At 69.2% G+C, this 19,043-nt stretch overlaps 4 protein-coding genes across 4 annotated transcripts in view; 2 read left to right on the forward strand and 2 right to left on the reverse strand.

Moving 5' to 3' along the window:
• Positions 1-492: 492 nt before the first annotated feature.
• EMIHUDRAFT_222989 (hypothetical protein) lies at positions 493-4,071 on the reverse strand (the record flags this gene model as incomplete). Its single annotated transcript, XM_005792506.1, has 7 exons — positions 493-637; positions 788-1,534; positions 1,624-1,742; positions 1,881-2,372; positions 3,010-3,345; positions 3,555-3,890; positions 4,039-4,071. 7 exons carry the CDS (start codon positions 4,069-4,071, stop codon positions 493-495), a joined length of 2,208 nt encoding a protein of 735 aa, XP_005792563.1.
• A 292-nt stretch (positions 4,072-4,363) lies between these two features.
• EMIHUDRAFT_222990 (hypothetical protein) lies at positions 4,364-7,732 on the forward strand (the record flags this gene model as incomplete). Its single annotated transcript, XM_005792507.1, has 9 exons — positions 4,364-5,212; positions 5,286-5,498; positions 5,708-6,031; positions 6,117-6,233; positions 6,296-6,509; positions 6,711-6,908; positions 6,988-7,160; positions 7,235-7,366; positions 7,511-7,732. 9 exons carry the CDS (start codon positions 4,364-4,366, stop codon positions 7,730-7,732), a joined length of 2,442 nt encoding a protein of 813 aa, XP_005792564.1.
• Positions 7,733-10,151: 2,419 nt separating this feature from the next.
• On the forward strand, positions 10,152-12,557 carry EMIHUDRAFT_417393 (cysteine desulfurase NFS1). Its single transcript, XM_005792508.1, has 9 exons — positions 10,152-10,396; positions 10,512-10,668; positions 10,886-10,999; positions 11,227-11,276; positions 11,348-11,527; positions 11,613-11,697; positions 11,786-11,869; positions 11,946-12,027; positions 12,110-12,557. Exons 1-9 carry the CDS (start codon positions 10,167-10,169, stop codon positions 12,295-12,297), a joined length of 1,170 nt encoding a protein of 389 aa, XP_005792565.1. The 5' UTR covers positions 10,152-10,166; the 3' UTR covers positions 12,298-12,557.
• Positions 12,558-16,623: 4,066 nt separating this feature from the next.
• The window catches only part of EMIHUDRAFT_439738 (ketopantoate hydroxymethyltransferase), a 3,580-nt gene continuing 1,160 nt past the window's right edge, over positions 16,624-19,043 (reverse strand). Inside the window, exons 4-8 of the mRNA XM_005792509.1 lie at positions 17,663-18,433; positions 17,319-17,593; positions 17,163-17,229; positions 17,031-17,087; positions 16,624-16,902 (exon numbers count right to left, since the gene is read on the reverse strand). Of these exons, the coding sequence (XP_005792566.1) occupies positions 16,636-16,902; positions 17,031-17,087; positions 17,163-17,229; positions 17,319-17,593; positions 17,663-18,433 (1,437 nt within the window). The 3' untranslated portion in view covers positions 16,624-16,635. The remainder of the gene's footprint in view (positions 16,903-17,030; positions 17,088-17,162; positions 17,230-17,318; positions 17,594-17,662; positions 18,434-19,043) is intronic.

Raw genomic sequence — 19,043 nt, forward strand, 5'->3', positions numbered from 1 at the left:
GGGGGGGGGGGCACGCCGGCGGCTTGGGAGCCGGCGGCGGCGCGGGGCGCCCGTCCGGCGTCTTTGTCTTGAGAGTGTGGTTGGGTGGGGTCCTGGCTCGCACGCGCTCCCGGAGGGAGGCGCGACTCCTGCGCGGGTGGGTGTGGCAACGAGGGTCGAGTGGGCGGGGCGGAGGGCGGTCGCTTCGGCGCTCAAGTCCGTCGCGTCTCTCTCCCTCGCCTCTCTACTCAGCTCTCTTCTCTCTCTCCGCTCCCTCCAGAGCTCCACGCTGAGTTGGTGCTGTCTTGGGCCCAGGGGTAGCACACAGGCCAGGCTGCCGCCAGGCAGGACTACTCTCGTCAGGAGACCCTGTCGTTAGCTATACTGTCGTTGGGACATAGTATGTGTCGCGTTTTGGGCGGGCGCGGGCGGTCGAGTAATCACAGTGAGCTTATTCTGAAACAGAGAATGCACATTGATTGAACTGAAATACCTTCTACTAGATGGTGCTTCCTAGAGCGTGAATTTCCGCGAGGACTGGCCAAAAGCGAGGCCCGGGCCGCCTGTGGCCGCGACCGGGTTGCCGATGCCGCCCGGGCGGTACGACGCCGGGTTGGTGATCGCACCGGGCGCGTGCGGCTCGCGCATCCCCTCAACGCTGCGGAGGGACTCGAGGCCCTGGCCAGCGCCGGCGCGGAGCGCCTCAGCCGCCGCCGCCGTGCCGCCGCCGGCCGCCGCGGCGCTGCTGCCGTTGCGCTCGAGGAATTGCTGCGGCGGCGCGGGGCGCGCGAGGCCGAGCTTGTCGTACCGCGCCTTGGAGAAGCCGTTGCCCGACCAGAGCCACTCGGTGAAGGCGGTGAGGGTCCCGTCCCCGTCGCCGCGCCGCGCCGCGAGCTGCGAGTCCCAGCAGAAGAGGCCGCCCGCATTATCGGAGCGAACCTCCTTGTCGCCGTACACGCCGCTCTCGCCCTCGACGCGCCTTCCGCCCGCGAGCGCGCGGCCAATGAGCGGCAGCGCCGGCAGCAGCGGCCCGAGCGGCGAGGCGCGCAGCGTGTCGAGCGTGACGGTCGTCTGCGCGAAGGAGCGCGAGCAGTTCTCGCCGTGCTGGTTGTGCAGGCAGATGCCCGTCCGGTCCCGGTGAAGGGCGACGCGCCTGCCGCCGCCGCGCACGCGTTTGAGGATGTCCTGGTCCTCGCCCCACGAGGTGGCCGCGAACGAGAACGCGGGGAAGAGCTTCCGCCGGTACAGAAAGGAGAAGCCGTACGTGTAGAGAAACTGCTCCGTCAGCGGCGCGAGCGACGGGTGTGGCATGCCCGCCTCGGCGTCGAAGTGGCCGGTCGCGCCCGTCTGCAGGTCGTGGACGAACCACGCGCTCAATTTGACAAAGTCGGCGCCCGCGTCGTCGAGCGCGGCCAGCATAGTCGCCAGGTAGCTGGGCGCGTACAGGTCATCGTCGTCAAAGTGGCAGATGAAGTCGCCCGAGGCGGCGGCGATGGCGACGTTGCGCTTCTCGCCGATGGTCATGTGCCCGACCTGGTGGATGTACTTGACGCGCCTACGTGGCGAGTCGCGCGGGCGCGCGGGAATGCAGCGGGGCGGAGGCGCGCCCTCCCTCGGCGGGCTGCGGCACGCCGGTCTTCAAACTCTGCCGACGAGAAGAAGGCCGACGGGGTCGGGCCCGTGTCCACGACGACGAGCTCCGTGTGCGGGTGGGTCTGCGCGGCGAAGCAGCGGTAGAGCGCGCTCTCGTGGAAGAGGTGCCGCTCCGGCGTCGTCGGAGCGATGCAAGAGATCACGCGGCGGCCTCCCGCCCTCCCCGACGCCGCCCCCGCAGCTTCCGAGGCGGCGGTGGTGGCGGCGGCGCCGCCGCCGCCGCGGACGGGGCCGGAAGCGGCCTCCACGGTCCTGCGGAGCCGAGCGACCGCTGAGTCGTCCAGCGGCAGCTCGCCCAGGTCCCTTCGCGCCGACGAGTGGTCTCCGACCTCGACAAAGGCGGTGGCGCGCCGGAAGAGCGCCTTGCGGCGCGTCTCGCTGCCGATGGCCGTCAGGGTGAGCGCGGCGGTGCAGTCGTTGATGGCGGCGGTCCAGTCGGTTGCCTTGAGCGCCGCCGCCGCCCGGTTGGTCAGCAGCGTCGCGCGGCCCGCGTTGTCGCCCAGCGGAAGCGAGGAGAGGGCGGCTCCGTACGCCGCTCGCGCCTCGGCCACCCGGCCCGCCTTGAAGTGGCCGTTCCCCTCGGCACGCAGCGCATCGGCGCGCTCCGCCGAGGGCGCGCCGCCACCGCCTGAGCCTCCGTCCTCATTCTCCTCGAGCATCGGGCCCTCGCTGTCCGATGTCCTACCAGCTGCGTTGTCTTCTAGGACGAGGTCGTCGGACGAGTCGCTCTCAGCCTCATTCTCCTCGAGCACGAGCGGCTCATCGTCGTCGTCGTCGTCGTCGTTCTCCTCGAGGATGAGCTCGTCGTCGTTCTCCTCGAGCGTCAGCTCATTCTCCTCGAGGGTGAGCGACCCGTCGTCCTCACTGGAGGCTGCGGCGGTGCAGCCCTTGCAGCGCCGCTCGCCGGCCGGCTTTGCGAGCTGCGCCTTTGCGAACATATCCGCGTTCTTTCCCTCACGGCCACACGCGGCACATCGTGGCATGCTCGCGGGCGTGTGGGCGTGGAGGTGAAGAGAGATGGCACGACACTCGCACACAGCTCGCTCTGTGGTCCCGAAAATAAAAAGGGTGAGGCTGAGTGCGCTTCCTAGCTCCCTGGCCCTTTTGTGAGGTTACCAACTGCACTCCCAAGTGCTCCAAGAGACTGAGACTGTGAAGAGAAGAGGGAAAACAGACTAATTCAGCTGTGTGGCTGGCGGGGGCCGGCCTGTGCCGTTCGGCGTAGTCGCGTAGAGAGCGCTCTCTCTCTCCTCGAAATGGAAATAAATGAAAAGCTTGAGGGCACGCCGCGGCCGCGCAGCCGCAGGCGGCAAGTGCTGAGCGCGGGGCGGTCTCGAAGCGCGCCAACGGCGGCTCTCGTCACTCGTTCAGCGGCACCGGCGCCGGCGCCGGCTCCGCCCGTCGCGTGAGGCGCAGCAGGTAGTGGGGCAGGCGCTGGCACACCTCCCCCGCGATGAAGACCGTGAGCGTGATGTTGAGCGTGCGCCATCCCGCGCCGCGCATCAGGGCGCCGATCCCTCCCTCGGCGATCAGGTTGCGGCAGGTGGAGAGGGGGTCGCGGTGCACGGCGCGCGCGAGGTCGCCCTGCATGCACGTCTTGACGACATCCATCGGGTGCGAGAAGACTCCGCCGGCGACGCCGCCGACGGCCGAGGCGCAGAGGCTAGCGGCGGCGGGCGGGAGCTCGTGGCCCTCGATGAGGCGTCGCCGGACCTGCGGCGGCGCGGCGGCCGGAAGCTGTCACGCAGCCTCGCGTCGCAGCCTCGCGTCGCAGCCTCGCGTCGCAGCCTCGCGTCGCAGCCTCGCGTCGCAGCGGCGGGCTCCACCGCGCGAAGAGCGCGGCGCGGCGCGGCGTGTCTAGTGCGCGGGCGCGTCTCTCCGCGACTGCGCGCCACGGGAGTGAGTCCGAGCATGCAGCCGACGTAGATCGAGTCGCGCAGCGCGGCGAGACCCAGCCCACGGTAGAGGCCGTCGAGCGCACCGTGCCGCCGCACGATGTCGAGAGGCGTCTGCAGCAGCGAGGTGCCGAGCAGCTGCTGCTGCACCATGACACACTCGAACGGCGTCACAAGCAGAGCACCGACCGCGCCGCCCCCGACGGCGCCCGCAATCTCGCGGGCGGCCGAGGACGAGGCGTCGCCGCCCGCCTTCATCCGCCCGGCGGCGGCGAACTGCAGCGCCATCTCCGACGTCTCCTTGAGCAGGTTGGCGCCGCAGCCGCGAAAGAGCAGGGACGGCCGCAGGGTGAAGGGCAGGCCCTGCCGCGGGGCTGGGCGCGGAGTTGGGAGCGAGGCTGCCGCACTGGCGCGGGGAGGGATGGCTCCTGCTCGCCTGGGCGGCAGCGTTCTTCCAGTAGAGCGTCGGCTGGAGGGTGACGGCGACGCAGCCAGCGGAGGCAGCGCCAACGGCGGCGTTCTCGAGCTCCGTCATGCCCTCCATCTGCTAGTCTGCTCCCTTCTTTAAGGGACCCGGGCCCACGGAAGCGCCGACGCGCGGGAACAAGACCTGCAGCGTTTCTTATCCCCGCTTTTTCTTTTTCCCTCTGCGCCATAATCTTGGTCGGGGACGGCTGCCGACCGGCCCTTGCAACTGCTTCTCAAGCACGTTGGCTGCAAGTGGCATCTCCAAGCGCAAGCCTCACCAATTCGTTGGCGTCCGCGCCGTCGCCGGTGTACCGAGCGACTGGCCGGTGTCGTTTGACTCGGAGGGCAAGCCGGACACGCTGCCGGAGATGCCCGTGCAGCGCGACATTGCGGAGGGCGACGACATGGGCCTTGGCAAGACAATAATGGCGCTCGCCGGTTTCGCCGTGCGCGCCTACATTGAGGCCCGACTCGGCCGGCAGGCGAAGCCGGCCCTCGTCGTCGCGCCCAACGCGGCGGTGGCGGCGCAGTGGCGGCTGGAGGCGCTGGGCATGCTCGAGGAGCGCGAGATCTGGTCGCACTCAGGCGAAAAGTTCGGCCAGGCCTTGCACAAGCGCTTCTCTCGGCCGGCCGGCGAGGACGAGGACGAGGCGACGCGGCCGCGACTGGCCATTGTCACGCGCAGCCAGCTGCAGACCGAGATGTCGCACGCGTTCCGCTCACAGCGCGAGGCCGGCGGCTACAAGCCCTCGCCGCTCGCGCCGCACCTACTGCAAAAGACGGTGCTCGCGCTTCAGCAGAAGTACGACCACGCGAACATCAAGGGCGGCATCCAAGAAGGGCAGCGGCAAGGCAGCGGCAACCGAACGGGCGAGGACCGGATGTACGTGCGCGAGGACCACAAGGACGGCGACGACTCGACGCCCAGCGGCGGCGTGCTCGCCATCTGGCGCGAGGCGCAGAAGCGCTTCACGCGCGCGCAGCACATCTACTCGATCGTCCTCATCGACGAGGTGCACGAGCTCAAGAACCCGCACACCCTCGCGACGATGCTCGCCGTCGCCGCCGGCCTCCACGCGCCGCGCGTCATCTCGAGCTCCGGCACCGGCTACAACAACCACCTGCAGGACATGGCCACGCTGCACCTGCTGATCGACCCGTCGTGGATTTACGCCGACCTGCACTTTTGGAAGGACATGATGGAGTCGCCGGACAAGGTCATCGGGCGGCAAGCGATCGAGGCTGATCGAGGCGCAGCGCGCGCGGGCGGAGGGGCGGGCGGTGCCGCAGCAGTTGAGCCTGCGGCGGATCGAGGAGAAGCAGGCGGTGGACAAGGAGGCGTGGGAGCGCGACGTGCTCACGCGCCGCACCAAGGACAGCTGCGGCATCAAGCTGCCGCCGAAGAAGCACGTCGTGTACGAGCTCGCGTACAAGCCGCTGGAGCTCGGGATGAGCGTGACGCTCTCCCTGACGCTCGCGGCGCCGGCGCGACGCGGCCACTCCGTGCGCGTGGCGCTCTTGCAGACCATCGCGGGTGGTGGCGGCGAGGGCAGCGGCGGCGGCGGCGAGGGCAGCGGCGGTGGCGGCGGCGAGGGCAGCGGCGGCCACGGCGGCGAGGGCAGCGGCGGCGATGGCGGCGGCGGAGGCGACACCACGACCGCGGTGGAAATCGGGGTGCTCACCGCCAACGACGACGCGCCGCGCCCATCCAGCGCGAGATCGGGCTGCTGGGCGATGAGCACACGCTGCGCTTCGAGGTCTTTGACGCGCAAGGCGCCAAGGTGCACACGCAGACGACGAGCGTCGCGACCATCGCGAAGCACGCCTTCCAGCTGATGGAGAGCGAGCTGATGAACATAGCGGTGGAGGCCGCCAGGCAGAGCGCGGCGGCGAGCGCAAGCGCGGCGACGGTCGCCGCCGCCGACGAGGCCAAGGAGGCCAAGCAGCGCGTGCTCGAAAAGGCGGCGAAGACGTTCGTGCTGCTGGCGGCCGACGACGACCGCGGCGTGACCGTCTTGGCGGCCTTCTCGTGCGACGTCCTGCCGCACTCGTAGACTCGTACCTGCAGCACGAGAAGGAGTTCCTCAAGATCCTGCCCCTGTACGACAACGCGCGCAAAAGGCGTGCGCGCGCGGCGGCACCTTCGGCCAGCGCGCGGAGACGAAGCAGATGGAGAAGACCCTCTTCCAGATCCTGATGGCGAAGGTGACGAATATGCAGATGGCCCTCTCGCACCCGGTGCTCGTGGGCAAGGGGCGCGAGCCTCGGTCCTCTTTGCCTCACGCGCCCAGCAGCCCAAGGCCAAGTTCTGCGCCATCTGCAAGCCCGAGGCGCGCGACGTGAGCACCGACAAGACCGACGCCGACCTCGACCCCAGCAAGGACAAGGACACGGACGACGAGGCGGAGGACGACGCCAAGGACGGCAGCCGCCGCGAAGAGCGTCGCTTCGACACGGACGAGAAGGCGTACACGCGCCAGGAGTTTATCGACGATGCGTGGCCTGAGCACTGGCGTCTGGCGCCCAAGGAGGAGGACGACGACGAGGGCATCGACGCGGCTGGCGACGGCGACGGCGGCGCGGGTGGCAGCGAGGACTTCAACGAGATGCAGGCGGCTGGGGACGCGATGGAGGACGATGGCGAGGAGGGCGGCGACGCGGCGGCGCGACCCTGCGCGGCGTTCGACGGCCTACAACCTGCTCGAGCGCGAGCAGTACGCTTCGACGGCGAGGTGAAGGACAAGTCGAAGGCGCTCGACCGAGCACGCGAGCCTGAGGTCAAGGCGCTCCTCTCGACCATCCGCAGCGGCGGCGTTGGCCTCAACCTGCAGGAGTTCAACCACGTCGTCTTCGAGTCGCGCGACCTCAACCCTCAGAAGCACAAGCAGGCCGAGGACCGCGTGCACCGCCACGGTACGTGATCGTCCGACGCGCCCGTTTACGCGTTCGCACTCGCTGTGCTAACCCACGCTTTCGGTCCTGCGCTTCGCAGGCCAGGAGAAGGATGTGACGGTCGTGTACCTCGACGCCAAGGACACGTTCGACGAGGCCGTCCGCGAGCTGATGAGGCGCAAGCTCGACAACGCGCAGGCGATCCTCGACGGCAAGCTGCTGCCCAAGGCGAGCCTGCCGTCCTACAAGGACGTCGTCGGCAAGATGGGCGAGGTGCTGCGCAAGGTGATCGCGCGCCGCGCGGGCCGGTCGGAGGACGCGCTCCTGCCGAGACGGCAGCGCCGAAGCGGCCGCTCGCCGACGGCGGCCCCAGCGGCCGCAGCAAGATGAAGAAGCGCGACGGCCCCGGGGGCGATGTGCGACCGACCACCTCGAACCCCAACACGGCGGCGCTGGCCAGCGATTACCACCGGTGGCAGGTGAAGGCGCCGCCGCCGAAGGCGCCGCCGAAGGCGCCGCCGCCGAAGGCGCCGCCGCCGCCCATCGGCAAACGCCCGTCCGCGTCCGCGTCGGCGGCGTCGTCGTCGGCACCCCCGTCGGCGCGGCTGTCGGCGCCGTCCGAGGCGGTGAAGAACTCGCTGCCGCCGCACCGCCGCGTGAGCCGTCGGCTCAAAGACAAGGGCGTCGCCAAGGACCGCTTCACGCAGGCGCGGATCGAATCCGTACTCGCCGCGACGGGTGGCGACGTGGACGAGGCGGTCGCGCTCCCGCAGCTGGTCGCGGAGGCCGCAGGCAAGGGCGGCGGCAGCGAGGTCTTCATCATCTCGAGCTCCGACGAGGACTAGAGGACGAGGACAAGAGGTGAGAGTACTACATACACACACGTACTACTCCGAGCTGCGCGAGCGCAACAAGCAGCGCGCCGTCAGGTAGGGGGGTGGCGGTATTTATTGGAGCCGGTCGGTCGTCGCGGTGTGAATTCCTGACGACATACGTTTGTAGGATAATATTAGCCCACTCGGATGATTTGTATGTGCAGGAAGGCGGTGAAGAGAACAGTCCGCTGTGGAACAGTCAGGCTCCCGGACGCCGGAGCGGACGGCTGGCGGACGGTCCACGGAACACGAGCGCGTATCTTGACCGCTAAAAAGAAAGAAAAGAAAAGAAAGAAAGAAAACGTACAACCCAAAGGAGGGATGGGAGGACTTAGAAAGAAAACAGACAACCCAAGGGAGGCCGCTAAAATTCTTTTCCCGTTGATATCAGATATGAACAAAGTATATGACCGTTCAGCGTGCTTATCCGTTCTTCTGCGCTACGCCGTCGTAGTCTTTCTTCCTCTCCTTGGCGTTGAGCCACTTCGCCTTCGCCGGCGACTTGACGGCCTTGACCGGGGTCAGCTCCGGCCTGTACTTGTAGACCGTGCAGGGCTTGTTGCGCGGGCCGGCATTCACCTTCACAACTCCTCCCTCCTCCGTCGTGACCGTCACGGAGGCGCCAGCTGCGATCTGGCTCGCAGCAGGCGAGGCAGCCAGTGCGAGGCTGCCGATGCTGAACGCCTCGACGGCGCCGTCCTGGAACCGCACCGACGCCTTGCGGAGTTCGCTCTTGGCGTGATCGACCTTGACCACCGTGCCAGACTGGCCCAAGCGAGCGGGGCGCTGGAGTGCTACAAACTGCGGGGTCCTTGATTTGGACAGCACGCCGCTGACAGTCAACTTGCTTCTGCGTTGACTCGAGCCCGGATGAAGGCTCTCGTCCAACACATGGCCCATCTCCTTCAGCACGGCGATCACATCGTGAGCGGTGCCCTGCTGGTTGGGCAGACGCTGCATCGCGCTGGTGACTTCGTCCACCCAGTTGATGCTCCGGTCCCGCGGCACGCCAGCACTTCCTTGGCCCATCGGCGCGAACTTTGGATTCATCAGCCGCTGGCCTCGGTTTGCGACTGCTTGCTCGCTGCGCCCCAGCGAGCGTGCGATGCTGCTGTACGCCTCGCCTCCCGTCTTCCGCCGCTTGATCGCCGCATCCTCGTCCTCGCTGTAGTTGCCCACGCCGGGCTTGAGGCCCGACCCCTCAAGCACCTTGACCTTGCGCTCCAGCAGCCGAGACACGCGCGTCCACCGCTCCCGCTTTTTGCCGCCATCGCGCTCAATCGAGAGGTGGAGTACGTTTCGGTCCTGCTTTCGCCGCCGCCGCACGTGCGACGGCGGCGCAGCGCCGGCGGGAACGACGGTGACCGTTGCCTTACGCTTGACAGGCTTTTTCAGCCGTGTGTACTCCACGCGGTTGCCGTCGTAGAAGCAGCTCGAGCTCATGGAGGACGCGAAGCCGCCGATTTTCAAAAAGAGAAAAAAGACGGGGTTGCAGCACTTGGTCCTCCCATCCCTCCCTTGGGTTGACTGTTTTCTGTCTTTCTTTCTTTGGAGTGCACTGATTGCCTCGTAAAATTCTTTTCGCGACCGGCGCTGCTTGGCCCACCATGATCTCCCGCAAAGGGCATCACGACCCTTCGCCGCGAAGAAAGAGTTAATAAAAATCTCTCTCTCTCTCTCACCGCGCGGCGTGAGGATGACGTTGAGGCTCACCACCCACGCCACCCGCCCAAATCTACCGCCCGGCCGCCGAGGCGGCTGCTCATCATTGCGGCGGTGGCATGCAGCCTCTGGTATCTGTGCATGCAGTACATGGTGCAATCGCACGCGCCGGCTGCGGAACCACGGGCTAGCTCTGACCTCGACATGTATTCGGAGCCGCCGGTCCAGCGTACCAGCGACGTCCCGTGCCTGCGGTCGCCTCGGTCCCTCCCGCGGCGCAGCCGTCGCCAAAGGTGGCAGGCTCCCAGCCTACGCCAGCAGTCGCCGCGCAGTCGCCGCGCAGCCGATGGGAGGACATGTCGCTTCGGTTTCTTCTTTTGTCGTGCGAAAAAAGAAAGAAAGGCGGGCCAAGGGAAGGATTGGAGGACGGCACGCCGCCACCATAAGGGAATTTAAGTACCAGGCGTTCCCTCGTTTCCGAAGACTCTTTCAAAAGAATTCTTTTTGCCTGATCGCCGCGACATGGTTCGCCGGGCCGCGCGCCTCGCGCGCCTCTCCCGCTGGGTGGCCCCCGGCCGGCTGGGCGGCACGCGACGGCTGTCCACCGCGCCGGTGATGAGCATCGCCGGGCAGAGCCGGGATGGCAAGGCCATCTACCTCGACTCGCAGGTCAGCGCCTCCGCCCGTGAGGCTGGGGGCGTGCCTTTCGAACCCACCGTGCCCGTCGCAGGCGACAACCCCGATGGACCCGCGCGTGCTGGATGCGATGCTTCCCTTCCTGTCCGGCCAGTTTGGAAACCCGCACTCGAAGACCCACGAGTACGGCTGGGAGGCGGAGAGTGCGTCCGAGGCGGCGCGCGAGCAGGTGGCGAGCCTCGTCGGCGCGGACAGCAAGGAGATTGTCTTCACATCGGGCGCGACCGAGTCGAACAACATGGCGATCAAGGGCATCGCCCACTTCTACGGAGAGAAGTGCGCTTCGCGTTCCACGCCGCCACAAGCCGCGCGCTCGCCCTCACCCGGCAGCGCCCTCTCTCGGCTCGCCTCCTGCCTCAGAGGGGAGACGGCCGCCCTCGCCCCGCCGCAGGAAGCGGCACATCATCACGACGCAGACGGAGCACAAGTGCGTCCTCGACTCGTGCCGCGTGCTGCAGCAGGAGGGCTTCGAGGTAGACTACCTCCCCGTCAAGCAAGACGGGCTGGTCGACCTCGAGCTGCTCCGCTCTCTCATCCGGCCAGACACGGCTCGCGCCCTCCCGCCACTCCACCGAGCGCCCGCCCCACCGAGCCCGCCCCGCCCACAAGCCCGCCCCGGCCCGCAAGCCCGCCCGACCCCTCCCCTCCCCTCCCCGCCCCTCTCCCCTCCTGCCCCCTTGGGCCGGCGGCCACCTTCGCCCTCGAGTGTGCCGCACCCCCTCCGCACCCCCTCCCCACCGTCGGACCTCGCCGGACCTCACACAGGCGCTCGTCTCCGTCATGTACGTCAACAACGAGATCGGCGTCATCCAGCCCGTCCGCGAGATCGGCCAGCTCTGCCGCGAGAACAAAGTCTTCTTCCACTGCGACGCTGCGCAGGCGCCCCGCACCCCCCGCCCAAACCCCTCGCCGCTCCCTCCCCCCCGACCGCATCGACGGGCCCCTTCCCCGCTTCCCGCCTGTCGCCGCTGCCGCCCTCGCCACCGCGCCTCACCACCGTGCCTCGCCGCCGCGCCCTCAACCGCCGCGCCCTCAACCGCCGCGCCCTCAACCGCCGCGCCCTCAACCGCCGCGCCCTCAACCGCCGCGCCCTCACCGCGCGGCAGGCCGTGGGCAAGATCCCGCTCGACGTCAACGAGCTCAAGATCGACCTCATGTGCCGCCGCGCTCCGCTCGGCCGCCGGCGCTGCTCCGCGTCCCCCTCCTCACAGCGATGCGTGTGGGCAGGTCCATCTCTGGCCACAAGCTCTACGGCCCGAAGGGGATCGGCGCGCTGTACGTGCGGCGGCGGCCGCGCGTCCGCATCGAGCCCATCTTCTCGGGCGGCGGGCAGGAGCGGGGCATGCGGTCGGGCACGCTGCCGCACTCGCTCGTCGTCGGCTTCGGCGCGGCGTGCGACATTGCGGGGTGCGCGCGCCGCACACTCGTGCAGCGTGTCGCGCGGCGTGTCGTGCGGCGTGAGCGCGTGAGCCGTCCGCGGCTCTCTGCGCAGGCGCGAGCTCGAGGCGGACACGGCGCACATCGCTCGCCTGTCTGCGAGGCTGGAGCAGGGCCTCGTCAGCCGCATCCCGCACGTGGCGCGTCACACCCTCCCACCCGTCACCGACTCCCACCCGTCATCGCCCAATGCTCGGCTTCGGGCCCGTTCTCTCGCGGCGTGCGCAGGTGATCAACGGGTCGACCGAGTCGCGCTACAAAGGCAACCTCAACATCTCCTTCGCCTACGTTGAGGGCGAGTCCCTCCTGATGGCGCCCAGCACCGCGCCGCCGCCGCCTGCCCGCCCAGGGGCCTCCCCCCGGGACCCGTCTGCGAAATGCCCTGCAGGCGCTCAAAGACATGGCCGTCTCCTCGGGCTCGGCGTGCACCTCCGCCTCGCTCGAGCCCTCGTACGTCCTCCGCGCGCTCGGTGCCGACGGGAGGGAGCGGCGGAGCTCAACCGGCCGCGCCGCCCCCCCCCTCGAGCCGTGCCTCTCCCGCGGCGGCCGTAGGTGTCGACGAGGAGATGGCGCACACCTCAATACGCTTCGGCATCGGCCGCTTCACCACCGAGGCCGAGGTCGACTACGCGGTCGAGAATTGCGTCAAGCACGTCGAGCGGTTGCGCGAGATGTCTCCGCTGTGGGAGATGGTGCAGGAGGGCATCGACCTCAAGTCGATTCAATGGTCGCAGCACTAGCGGCGCGCATACGCTAGCCCCCCCCCCCACCCGCCCACAAAGGTTCTCCACCCCTCCACACGTGACTTTCCTCACACGTTCGCCAGATGCCCCATTGAAACACTCTCTGTTGTGCAGTTAGAGAGCGGAAGCGGAACGGCTGACATGCCGAGTCCTGAGAGAATCTCTGGCGCGACACACGTGAGGTGACAGGTGTGTGTTTCTCACCAGAGACTCGGACGAGCCATCTCGTTCTTTCATCCTCGTGCTTTTGGCTTGTACGCGGCTTTTTCGGCCCCCCCCCCCCCCGAAAAGCCCGATCCGGAGCGGCACATGTCGCGATGACACCTCGTCGCTCTTGACACGTATAAATAAGTACGTACCACGCCAGACGGCAGACCGCGAGTAGACCGCGGTCCGTCAGGGCGACAGCGCAGCGCTGGAGCGCACACAGGGGGAGGGGCAGACGAGAAACGCGGGCGAGGGGACACGCGGGGACCAGCACACGTCGTGCTCGCTTTTTCAAAGTGGAATAAAGCGAATAACTTCCAGAAAAAAGACACGAGCACGCCGACTCACAGAATGGCCTCAAACGCCGCGGCGCTCCTGCCGGCGCGCGCGGCCGCAATCGAGTGTGGAGCCGTGAACGGCGTCTCTGGCGCCGCGCGCGGCTCTGGCGCCGCGCGCGGCTCTGGCGCCGCGCGCGGCTCTGGCGCCGCGCGCGGCTCTGGCGCCGCGGGCGGCGCGGCGGCCCCATCTCCGCCTCCCTCGCCGGGCGAAGAGGAGCTGCACGTCGGCACGCAGCTGGGCTGCGGTGGGGCGGCGAGCGACGAGGACGACGCCACGCAGCCCGCGCTTGATGCTGCTGCTTGGGAGGCAACCCAGGGGGCAGAGGAGAGCCCGGCGGCTGCTCGATTCACCCTCGTCGGCGATGCTGCCGAGGCGCCGGCCTCGTTCACCCTGCTGTGCGAGCATGGCGCGAGGCTCGAGATTGGCCGGCTGCAACCCAGCGAGACGGCCGACCGCGTGCTCCTTTGCACCTCCAACACAAACGGCATCTCGCGCCAACACGGCGTGGTGCGCTACGACCGCCACCAGGGCGTGGTCTACCTGGGTTGCGCCCACTCCACGAGCGCGGTCACCTTCGTCAACTCGAGCCGGCTGCCGCCCGACGCTCAGCCTCGCGTCCTCGTCCAGGGAGACACGCTCGGCTTTGGCGGCAGCACCCTCTCGGCTCCCGGGATGGGGACTATCTCCTACTCGGTCGACCTCTCTTCGTTGCCGCCGCTCGTACCCGAGGTGCCCCTGTTCGCAGCTGCGCCCGCCGCCGCCGCGCCCGCCGCGGCAGGCGGCGAGCCCTCCTCGGCGGCGGCACAAGGGCCGGAGGTGGGAGAGAAGCGCGAGCGCGGAGAGAGAGGCGGGGGAGGCCGGCTGCTCAAGAAGGCGAAGGAGGGAGAGACGAGAGGCGCCGCGGCGGCGGCGGCGCCTGCACCTCTCAACGGCGCGCTGCAGGCTCAGAGGGCGCAGGCACACGATCACGCGCGCCAGCTGCAGGGGCTGGGCGGGCGCGATCGCGTTTGGGCTGGGCGGCTCCTCGAGTGCGCGGCGCAGAGCTACGGGCTCGTACAGGAGGCCGTGGCGAGCGGCGGCGGGGCGGACGCGCTCTTCCAGGCGGGAGAGCGCGTGCACTCGAAGATCGGCTCGCTCATGCGCGACTTCCGACACGAGAAGGGCGGAGACGAGCGCCGCGCCCATCAAGCCGCTCGCCAACACCAGCGGCGCGACGGGCGCCAGGGTCGCAACGGCGGCGCGGCCACCCACGCGCACGATCCTCGCAGCCGCGGCGGCGGCAAGGGGCGCGGCGGCGGCGGCAAGAAGGGGCGCGGCGGCGGCGGGCAGGGGCGCGGCGGCGGGCGCGGCAGGGGGCGCGGCGGCCGACAGTAAGGGCAGGTGCGCACCCCCGTCACATAAGCCCCCTATCACAGTAGCCCTCTTTCCCAGGTGAGGGACCGCCCACGCCCCGGGGTCGGTGGAGTGGTCCACGCCCGAGGGTTGGTGGTAAGATAGTCGTGGGGGGCGCGCCCGTCGGTGGTCCACCGGTCCGGTCCATCGGCGGGGTCATAACCGCAGCCTCTAGGCCGGGTGGGAGCCGACGCGCTTGCGCGCGGCGTCCTCTAGACAGGGGATTGGCGGGGGGAATGTCTGGCCGCAGTCCGACGCGCAGGGCGCGAGACGACACGCGCCGACATGTTCTCGGGACGCGCCACGCGCGAAGCGGACCTCCTTCCCTTCCTTAGCGGCCCACCGTCAGAGCCGATCCCAGTAGATGCGAGGAAGCCCTGTGAGACATGCAGTACCGCCCTGTCCCCGAAAGGGCTTGGCAGCGGCACCGAGAGATTGAGCAACTCGGGTACGGTCAGAAGCCGCATGTTATAGGGGTGACACGCAGCCGAAGGTCCATCCTGCTCGCCGAGTCGACGCTGGGGCCTGACGCGCGTGCGCGAGATGGCGCGGCCGCGCGCTTGCGCGCGGCCGGTGAGTGTGCGCTTGCGCCGCAATCCTGGCTGAGCGGGGCGTACCTGCGGCGCTTATGGGGGTCGTCCCCCCCACGGCGTGCGAGCCGCCACGGTGTCGTGGCGCGCCGCGGGGTCAGGCTCTGGATCAAGGTTCAGAGCGCGAACACTGGGGGGTCCCTCTCGCATGGGGGGCTGAAGATACGTGCCACTCCTTCCGGGAGACCGGCCCTTGGATCCTCCTCACCGTTACTAGTGCTGGCTGCCCATTTGTGCAGCTAGGTGTCCCACTAGCCACCGCGGATGTCTGCCGTGCAAAGCCAGGGGGCTGCGAGGCCTGTTCTCGCGGATTAGGTAAGTAGTTAGCGTCGGCTGATGGGTGCTTGTCGCGCGTGCGCGTATGTGCCTGGGTCGGGGGGGGGGCGCGGGTGGTGTGTCGCCCCCCTCCTCTTGCGTTAATGAAATTGGACAACAAGGGGAGGCTCCTGAGCTTGAGGGTTGAGCAGTGCAGCTGCGGGCGCTCGTGGGCGGCTGTGCAGTGGTGAGAGTGCCTGATTGGAGGCGAGCTGGTGCTGCGCCAGGGTGCGCAGGCAGCATGCGCTCTTGCTCTGTGCTGAGGCATGCTGGCTGGCGCCCAACACAATGCCCTGGATGCATTGCTCCACGCCGTGCTGGCTGGTGCAGTACTGCCAGTGCGCCGACTGGCGCGCAGGGTGCGCTTCGCCGCGCGTGGCACGGGTGGCTCGAGAGGCGCGGCTGTCGTTCAACCCCGCGGCGCATGTGCGCCGCGGAAGCTGCTCGACAGGCTGCGGGCATCGCTGCGGCAGAAAGCGCCCGCCCTCTGCTTTGCTTTCGCCCGCGTTTTACGACAACTTTCGGTTTATCATAGCCGCCGAACTTTACCTCGCTGTTTCTTTATAGTCGTCTCGCAGCTGCGTATTCTCGTATTATCTTCGAGTAGTTGCGTGGGGGCGGTATGTATTCTCGTATCAGTAGTTAGTGTCGTGTCCACTAGCTCCGAGTAGAGGGCAGCGTCCTGCAGTTAAGGGGAAACCTGGTACGCGGGGCTAACCCTCGGAGAGTATTCTTTAGCTCCGAGTAGAGGGGGCGTTCCGCAGCTAGGGGGACCCACAGCGCGAGGGAAAAATTCCGCCGCTGGGGGAAACCCGGAGCGCAGAACTAACCCTCGGAGACGTGTTATGGCCCTGCGACCGCGCACCCCCCCCTAGCTAGGGGTCAGGGCTCTCTAGCCCGTAGCCCGATGCCGATCATCCGGCCCGCTGGATGCGCTTCTCAGCTCACCGGCCCTGGATGTGAGGTTGCCGACTGCACTCCAAGTGCTCCAAGTACCGTGTTTACAATTCCGTGCACCCCCCCTAGCTAGGGGTCAGGGCTCTCTAGCCCGTAGCCCGATCCCGATCATCCGGCCCGCTGGGTGCGCTTCTCAGCTCCCCGGCCCTGGATGTGAGGTTACTGACTGCACTCCAAGTGCTCCAAGTACTTCCACTCTGGCATCGACCACACTCCTCTCCTTAAAATCCCTGTGTGGTGTGGCGGCGTGCCGTTCTCCCATCCCTCCCTTGGGTTGTGTGTTTTCTTTCTTTCTTTCTTTTGCTCGTCAGGCTCTCAAGGTTCACACTTTTTGTTTCTCGCTGGTTTCTCGAGGCCTGTATCAGCATTCAGCAATCACAGGCCTGTGCGCCCCCTTGCCCCAGACTGCAGGGAGTGCAGACCAGTCGCCCCCGCTTTGTGGGGGCTCCCCGCCCCCCCCCCCCCCCTCCGCTCTCCCCAGCGCAACCTCGCGATCTCGCCGCGACCCCACCCCGCCCCTCCCAAGTGTGGCGCTTCAGGGCAGCAGCACGTTGTCGATGAGGCGCGTCTCGCCCAGCTGGACGGCGATGGACGCCATGACCGCGCCGGCGCCGCCGAGCTTCTCGAGCTCGCGCCCGTCGTCGGCCGCGGCCAGAGAGACGTACTCGAGCGCCATGCGCGGCTCCGACGCGATCACGGCGGCGGCGCACGCGCGGAGCGCCGCCGGGGAGCGCTCGCCCGCCTTGTGCGCCTCGGTCAGCTTGAGGAGGGCGGTGTAGACGAGCGGCGCCGCCTCGCGCTCCTGCGGCGGGGAGGGGGAGGAGTGAGGAGCGGGAGGAGCGGACGGGGGAGTGAGGCGCCACCCAGCCCGCCCGTGCGTGCGTCACCCACCCCCCCACCCCCCCACCCACGCCCGCGGGCGGCGCGCGCCTCTTGGCTCAGGTGGACGTTGCGGCTCGACATTGCCAGCCCGTCGGGCTCGCGCACCTACTCCGGGGCGGAGAGTGTGGAGAGAGGCTGCTCGCACCTCGCTGGCCAGCCTCCCCCCCTGCCCTCGCGCGCCGTGTCGCCGACCACGACCTCGGTGTCGAAGTTGAGGCCGGCGACGAGGCGGCGCGCGAGGACGCACCTGCGGGGGGCGCGGGGCCGGGGCCGTGTCGCCAGAGTGGCGCGCGGGCGCGTCCTGCCGGTCGCGCGGCGCGGCGAGGGGAGGCGCACTGGAGGCCGTCCTTTTGCCCAAAGTAGACGGTGCTCGGCTGGAGAATGTTGAGGAGCTTGGTGACGACGGTGGCGACGCCGCGAAAGTGGCCCGGCCGGTGGCGCGCCTCGGGGAGGAGGTCGAAGCCGCTCACGTCGACGAAGGGCTGCGGCGACCCCTCCTCCTCGGGGTACATCTCCCCGGCGCTCGGCGCGAAGAGCAGGTCGACGCCCGCGGCGGCGAGCTTGGCGGCGTCCTCCTCGAGCGTGCGCGGGTAGCGCGCCAGGTCGTCCGCCTGTCGGGACACGCGGCACGTGTCAGCGCCGAGGACGTGTCGTGCCGCGGCGCCGGCAGGCCGTGCCGCCTTGTTGAACTGCTTCGGGTTGACAAAGACGGACGCGACGACCACGTCGCTCGCCTCGCGCGCCATCTCGACGAGGCGGAGGTGGCCGGCGTGCAGCGCGCCCATCGTCGGCACGAGCCCAACCCGCGCCGCGGCCAGCTCACCGCTCCGCTGCAGCTGCCGCCACTCGTCGATCGAGCGCACGAGCCGCAGCCCGCCGCGCTGCGGCTCGTGCGGCCGCGCGAGGGGCGCCGGCGAGGCGTGGCCGTTTGGGGCGCGGGCCCGCGAGGCGCGCGCGGGCGGGGCCGGCGGCGGGGGCGGCGGCCCAAACTCGGCCTCGAGGAGGCGCGTCTCGGCGTCCGACATGCCGAACGAGTGGCGGCGTGCGGGGAAGGAGCGGCGCTTGACGGCGGCGCAGTAGCGTCCGAGAGCGGCGCGCATCGGCCCCTCGAGCCGCGCGAACTGGTGCGAGAAGCGCGGGCTCAGCTTGTCGTAGAGGCCGAGCACGTCATGGAAGACCTGCACCTGGCCTGAGGTGCCGCCGCCGGCGCCGATGCCGATGGTCGGCACGCGCAGCTTCGAGGTGATGAGGGCGGCGACCGGGGCGGGGACCATCTCGAGGACGACCGCGAAGCAGCCCGCCTCCTGCAGCGCCTCGGCGTCCTCGAGGAGGGAGCGAGCCTCGGCGGCGGAGCGGCCCTGCACGCGGTACCCGCCCAGCTGCGCGACGGACTGCGGCGTGAAGCCGACGTGCCCCATCACCGCCAGGCCGGCGTCCACCATGGCGCGCACCTGCGCACCACCACGCGCGAGGCTGAGGCCACGCGCAGGCTGACGCCGCGCGCAGGGCGAGGCGAGGCGCGCCCACAAGGGACGGGCGGGCGGGGCGCCGCTGCGGCACACCGCTGCGCCAGGCGGGGAGGGCGGGAGGCGGGGAGGGGCGGCAGGCGGGGAGGGGCGGGAGGTGGCGCGCGTGCCCGTCCACTACTCCCGGGCGAGAGGGGGGGGGGGGGGGGGGGGCTCGGCCACCTTGCCGATCGCCATGCCCCCCGCGAGGCCCATGATGACCCACGCAAAAATGTTGGTGCCGAGGCCCCAAATCTGGACCACCCAAACCTAGGCCCCGGCGGTGAAAAGGGCGGCGGCAAGGTACATGCCCTTCTCGAGGGCCCACATGAGGGTGCCTAAAGGAGCAGCCGTCGCGGGCGCGTCACGGGGGTGCCACGGCCGGCTCCCCCCCTCTGGTGGAAAGGGCGGCAGGGGTGCGGCTGCCCAGGTGGACCTCCCACCCCTTGCCCTGCGCGCTGGTGTTGACTGCCAAAAAACCGATGGTGGAGGCGACCATTCCCACGGCGGGCAGGAGGAAGGCGAGCGCGATGGCCTGGGTGCTCTTGCCCTGCAG

The sequence above is a fragment of the Emiliania huxleyi genome (assembly GCF_000372725.1).
Source record: "Emiliania huxleyi CCMP1516 unplaced genomic scaffold EMIHUscaffold_107, whole genome shotgun sequence".
NCBI classification, from domain to species: Eukaryota; Haptophyta; order Isochrysidales; family Noelaerhabdaceae; genus Emiliania; species Emiliania huxleyi.

Coding starts and splice junctions, on each gene's coding strand:
- EMIHUDRAFT_417393 (XM_005792508.1), top strand. CDS start 10,167: ATGGACCCGCGCGTGCTGGATGCGATGCTTCCCTTCCTGTCCGGCCAG. Junction 10,397..10,511: donor GCCCACTTCTACGGAGAGAA/GTGCGCTTCGCG, acceptor GCCCCGCCGCAG/GAAGCGGCACATCATCACGA. Junction 11,000..11,226: donor TCCACTGCGACGCTGCGCAG/GCGCCCCGCACC, acceptor ACCGCGCGGCAG/GCCGTGGGCAAGATCCCGCT.